At 45.1% G+C, this 6,207-nt stretch overlaps 1 protein-coding gene across 1 annotated transcript in view; it reads right to left on the minus strand.

Annotated features, from left to right (window-relative positions):
* Positions 1-4,822, minus strand: part of TMA16 (translation machinery associated 16 homolog) — a 29,841-nt gene extending 25,019 nt beyond the window's left edge. Inside the window, 1 exon segment of the mRNA NM_001035034.2 lies at positions 4,786-4,822. Within this exon segment, the coding sequence (NP_001030206.1) occupies positions 4,786-4,788 (3 nt within the window). The 5' untranslated portion in view covers positions 4,789-4,822.
* Between the last annotated feature and the right edge of the window lie 1,385 nt (positions 4,823-6,207).

Below are 6,207 nucleotides of genomic sequence, written 5' to 3' on the forward strand. Positions count from 1 at the left end.
TACCAAAATTTAAATTAAAAAAAAAAAGCAACAAATAAGATAAAAGGAACCCTCATATAAGGTTATCAATTGATTTTTCAGCAGAAACTGCAAGCCAGGAGTGGTAGGATATATTTAAAGGGATGAAAGGGAAAATCCTACAACCAAGATTACTCTATCCACCAAAGATCTCACCCAGATTCAACAGAGAAATAAGCTTTACAGACAAGGAAAATAGCTGAGAGAATTCAGCACTACCAAACCAGCTTTACAACAAATACTAAAGGAACTTGGGGGAATGGGGGGAGGAGAAACATATGAAAAAAGACCTATAAAAAAACCCCAAACAGTAAAGGAAATGGTAATGAAAAATCTCAAATAAACAACCTAAACTTACACCTGAAGCATATATATCAATAATTAACTTAAATGGAAATGTATTAAATGCTCCAACCAAAAGACAGAGACTGGCTAAATGCATACAAAAACAAAACTCCTATATATGCTGTCTACCAGACACCCACTTTAGACCTAGGGATACATACAGACAAAATGAGGGGCTGGAAAAAGATACTTCATGCAAATGGAAATCAAAAGAAAGCTGGAGTAGCAATACTCATAATGTTAGGTAGTTAGAATAGGGAAAGAGAGTCCAGAATGACGGTGGCTAAAAGATAAGGAAGAGAAAAGCCTGCGAAAATAGAACAAAAGAAGGTCCGAGGACCAGAGTGATCAGATCAGATCACTCAGTCGTGTCCGACTCTTTGTGACCCCATGAATCACAGCACGCCAGGCCTCCCTATCCATCACCAACTCCCAGAGTTCACTGAGACTCACGTCCATTGAGTCAGTGATGCCATCCAACCATCTCATCCTCTGTCATCCCCTTCTCCTCCTGCCCCCAATCCCTCCCAGCATCAGAGTCTTTTCCAATCAGTCAACTCTTCACATGAGGGGGCCAAAGTACTGGAGTTCCAGCTTTAGCATCATTCCTTCCAAAGAAATCCCAGGGCTGATCTCCTTCAGAATGGACTGATTGGATCTCCTTGCAGTCCAAGGGACTCTCAAGAGTCTTCTCCAACACCACAGTTCAAAAGCACCAATTCTTCAGTGCTCAGCCTTCTTCACAGTCCAACTCTCACATCCATACATGACCACAGGAAAAACCATAGCCTTGACTAGACGGACCTTTGTTGGCAAAGTAATGTCTCTGCTTTTGAATATGCTATCTAGGTTGGTCATAACTTTCCTTCCAAGGAGTAAGCATCTTTTAATTTCCTGGCTGCAGTCACCATCTGAAGTGATTTTGGAGCCCAGAAAAATAAAGTCTGACAGTTTCCACTGTTTCCCCATCTATTTCCCATGAAGTGATGGGACCGGATGCCATGATCTTCGTTTTCTAAATGTTGAGCTTTAAGCCAACTTTTTCACTCTCCACTTTCACTTTCATCAAGAGGCTTTTGAGTTCCTCTTCACTTTCTGCCATAAGGGTGGTGTCATCTGCATGTCTGAGGTTATTGATATTTCTCCCAGCAATCTTGATTCCAGGTTGTGTTTCTTCCAGTCCAGTGTTTCTCATGATGTACTCTGTATATAAGTTAAATAAGCAGGGTGACAATATACAGCCTTGACGAACTCCTTTTCCTATTTGGAACCAGTCTGTTGTTCCATGTCCAGATCTAACTGTCACTTCCTGACCTGCATACAAATTTCTCAAGAGGCAGATCAGGTGGTCTGGTATTCCCATCTCTTTCAGAATTTTCCAGTTTATTGTGATCCACACAGTCAAAGGCTTTGGCATAGTCAATAAAACAGAAATAGATGTTTTTCTGGAACTCTCTTGCTTTTTCCATGATTCAGCAGATGTTGGCAATTTGATCTCTGGTTCCTCTGCCTTTTCTAAAACCAGCTTGAACATCAGGAAGTTCACGGTTCACATATTGCTAAAGTGGACCAGAGTGAGGACCGCAGTTAAAACAAACAACACTCCTGGCTGGCCCAATTTATATAGGACAGGCCCAGGGAGAAAAAAACATATAAAAAGAGGAGCCAAAGCACTCTCTCTCTCTCTCTCTCCCGCGCGCTGGGGCGCTCTTCTCTTCCGTCTTTGGATCAACGTGCCCTCACGCCTCGAAGATGGATTTTCCTGCTATCTTCTAAATAAAATAGAGCTGTAACACTGAGCTGCAACACTGATTTGTCTAAGAGCTATAACATGGTCTGTTTGAGACCTGAGGGCTATAACACGGTCTATCCAAGACCTGAGAACAAGACACGCCGAGGGGCTTTAATGTCCGTCACTCCAAATCTTTGTTGTGACGAGACAAAAACCGAGGAGCATACACTCACCTAACACATATAACATTATTCCAAAAAAGGTTAGTATCCTAGGTAGATTTTCATTAATGTTTTTCTTTAATTTTACTAACTTTCAGGAGCAAATTTTTACTAGCAGGTAATCTCTTTAATATTTATTTACAGGCATAAGACAAATGAAACAGAATTGAGAGTCCAGAAACAAACTCAGGCATATAGAGCCAACTAATACTTGACAAGGGAGCCAAGAAGACTCAGTGGGTGAAAGACAGTCTTTTCCATAAATGGTTCTGGGAAACTGGACATTCACATGCAAAAGAATGAAACTGGTCCGCTCCCTTACACCACTTGCAAAAATTTGCTCAAAATAGATGAAAGATTTAAATGTAAGGCCTCGACTGTAAAATTCTTAGTAGAAAACATAGGGAGAAAAGTTACTTGACATTGACCTCAGCAATGACTATTTGGGTATGAAACCAAAGGCATAAGCAACAAACCCAAAAATAAGCAAGTAGGACTACATCAAATGAAAAGGCTTCTGCAGAGCAAAAGAAATGGTCAGCAAAATACAAAGGAGCCTACAGGAGCTGGGAGAAAATATTGGCAAAATCACCTACCTGATAAGGAGTTAGTATCCAAAATACAAAAGGAATTCATACAATAACAACAACAAAAATCTAATTAAAAACTGGGCAAGGACACGAATAGACACTTTTCCAAAGAATATATACAAATGACCATCAGGTACCTCTACTATTACTAAAGTAATTGCAATAACTAACATTTACTAAGCACCAGACACTGGGCTAAGCTGTTTACATTTAATTTTCATAATTCTGTTAGACACTATGATTATTCCAACTTAACAGAATAACTGAGTTCTAGAGGGGTTAAGTAACTTCATCAAGACCATAATTTAGCAAAGACAGGTGCCAAACATGCTCCAGGACTCCACTGCCCACATTTTGAGCTGTAGGAAAGAAGTTTATAGAGTAACTGATACAAATGTGCAAATGGAAAAACCTCCAGCTCCAAGCTGAGGTTAAATTCAAGACAGGATGCAACAGAGACACTGCTGATGCACCAGAAAAATGACAGGCCAGGAAACGTGCCAATGAGAACAGATTTATATTCCTTGACTCATAAGGCAACATACTCCTACTGTACAGCCTGACAAAAGTGAAGTTCTGACAGTCAAGGACAACTACAATCAAATGTCAATGAACACCCCCAATCACAAACACACAATCCAACTACTAACAGTAGTTAGGCTAGAAAATTATGAAGAGCTGGCAATCGCACATACAGATACGTAAAAAAGACTTAATTTACACAAACGTGTATAGCCTGAAGCAAAAACTGACGTGAAAAATGAAAATACAATGAAAAGGAGAAAAAGAAAATAAAAAGGGAGTAATGATACTGCCTTGATAACTGACCAGATAACTTTTAATGATAATGATAATGACCAGATATCAGACCAGATAACTTTTTGGTTATCTGGTTTGATAACTTTTTAATGACTTGATAATGATAATGACCAGATAACTTTTTGCCACACTATAAACTTTCTATGTCGTTGTTTTCGTTAGAAACTAACTGAAAAATAAATATTTAAAAACCATGTTCGGAGAAGGCAATGGCACCCCACTCCAGTACTCTTGGCCTGGAAAATCCCATGGATGGAGGAGCCTGGTGGGCTGCAGTCCACGGGATAGCGAAAAGTCGGACACGACTGAGCGACTTCACTTTCACTTTTCACTTTCACGCATTGGAGAAGGAAATGGCAACCCACTCCAGTGTTCTTGCCTGGAGAATCCCAGGGACTGGGGAGCCTGGTGGGCTGCCGTCTATGGGGTCGCACAGAGTCGGACACGACTGAAGCGACTTAGCAGCAGCAGCATGTTCGTATTCAAGAATTATTCTCAAGAACAGAAGCGAAAAAGGCAAGAAAGAGCAGCTCTGGCATACAAACAGGCTGTAAGTATAAAGACAAGCAAGCAGAATTTAGATACTAGTTACCTCTAAGTGGCTCCTGGAGATACAGATTCAAGGAGGAGAACGGGGATTTCTTATAGTAAGTAATACTCGAGAATTCCTTATACAATTGACCTTTATACTTAAATGTGCTATATAGGCTCTCTTTCGCGAGAGGCGCGGAGGCGGGGTCTGGGGTGGGAGTGGTCACTGGCGGGAAGGCGGGGAGAGGACCGGAGGCCAGCCGCCCGCGCCGTGCCAGCAGCTCTCAGTTCAGCCGCGTCCTCTGCGCCCCCGCCCCCACCAGCTGAGGAGCGAACAGGCGGAGCCTCACGCATCCCCGAGGGCGGGGGACGGAGCCATGCAGGGCCCCGAGCAGAGCCCGGAACGCGCGGAGCCCTCGCCCGCCCCGCCCCCCGGTCTCACTCCCTACCCGCTCCCAGCCGCCCGACACCGGTCCGCCTCCCCGACCCGGCACTGACCGGGGCCTTCTAGCAACCTGGGGGTACCCACCATGGCGACGTTCTCACGGTTTGGGCCTCGGAACTCTGACTCCAACGCCAGCACCTGACCGCCGGCAGCAACGGCCCGTCGCGCGGTGAGTCCCGCCAAACACACGAGGGGCGGAAGGAGCCGGGCGACCCGACCGGAAGTGGGGGAGCGAGTGCTCTTTCCTGAAACGTCCCTGGAAACAAGACCCCCGATTTTTGTGAGCCGCAGGAGACTTTGACGTGTCAGCCGGGCGCTCTCCGGTGCCGAGGGAAACGTGGGCTCTCAGGCGTCTGCCCTGCGCTCAGATCCAGGACCACACAGCCTCTTCAGACGAGGCGGCTCTAGGCTCCCGCCCAGCCCAGGCCTGCCATCTGCGCCTCCTGGCTGCCGGAGCGAGGCTCCCGCGAGGCTGTGTCCTCACCCGTGAGAGCCCCGTCTGCACACTCGAGGCTTCCTCCCACCTGCTTTTTCTGTGTTCTCAGGATGTATCTTCGTTCCATCTGTACTTGGTAGGAGTCCATGGACATTATATTCATTCAGCAAATTGTGTGCAAGGCTTTGGGAACGGGCAAATTATTTCCATGGCCTTGCTCAGCTCATATTCCAAGGCAGAATGTGGAGGAAAAAACCCAAAAAACAAAACCCTATCAATTAATATTGTTTCCAGTAGTGTAAGTATTTTGAAAAACAAAGTTGAAGGGAAGGCAGAGAAGTTGTTTTAGGCGTGGTGGTCTCTGAAATCCACTTTTGAAAGAGTTTAACAGAGACCTGTGTTAAAGCCAAAATTTTCAAGACACTTACTAACAGAAGTGAAGTGAAGTGAAATGAAAGTCGCTCAGTCGTATCCCACTCTTTGCGACTCCGTGGGCTATATAGTCCATGCATTTCTCCAGGCCAGAATACTGGAGTGGGTAGCCTTTCCCTTCTCCAGGGGATCTTCCCAACCCAGGGATCAAATCCAGGTCTCCCGCATTGCAGGCGGATTCTTTGCCAGCTGAGCCACCAGGGAAGCCCAAGGGAAGTTAAGACAAACTTTGTATTGAAGAGATTCCTCCTCTGTGTAAGGATCACCACAATGGGGGAGAGATCTACTGGGAATATACGTGGACAAGTGGGACTTTATAGCCAAGGAGCAGAGTCAGGGTTGGTGGACGGAAAGTACTATGAAGAAACATTAAGGATAATGGTGTGTTCTGGCTACACTAAGCTAATGCGTAGGTGCTAGGTTGCTTCAGTCGTGTCCGATGCTGTGTGACCTGATATCCTGCAGTCCACTGTGCTCCTCTGTCCTTGGGATTCATTCTCCAGGTAAGAATACTGGAATGGGTTGCTCGCGGCCTCCTCCAGAGGATCATCCCGACCCAGGGGAAGGAACCCAGGTCTCTTCCGTCTAACATGCACTGGCAGGCAAGTTCTTTACCACTAGCGCCATCTGGGAAGCCA

Source organism: Bos taurus, chromosome 6 (assembly GCF_002263795.3).
Source record: "Bos taurus isolate L1 Dominette 01449 registration number 42190680 breed Hereford chromosome 6, ARS-UCD2.0, whole genome shotgun sequence".
Classification (NCBI taxonomy): Eukaryota; Metazoa; Chordata; class Mammalia; order Artiodactyla; family Bovidae; genus Bos; species Bos taurus.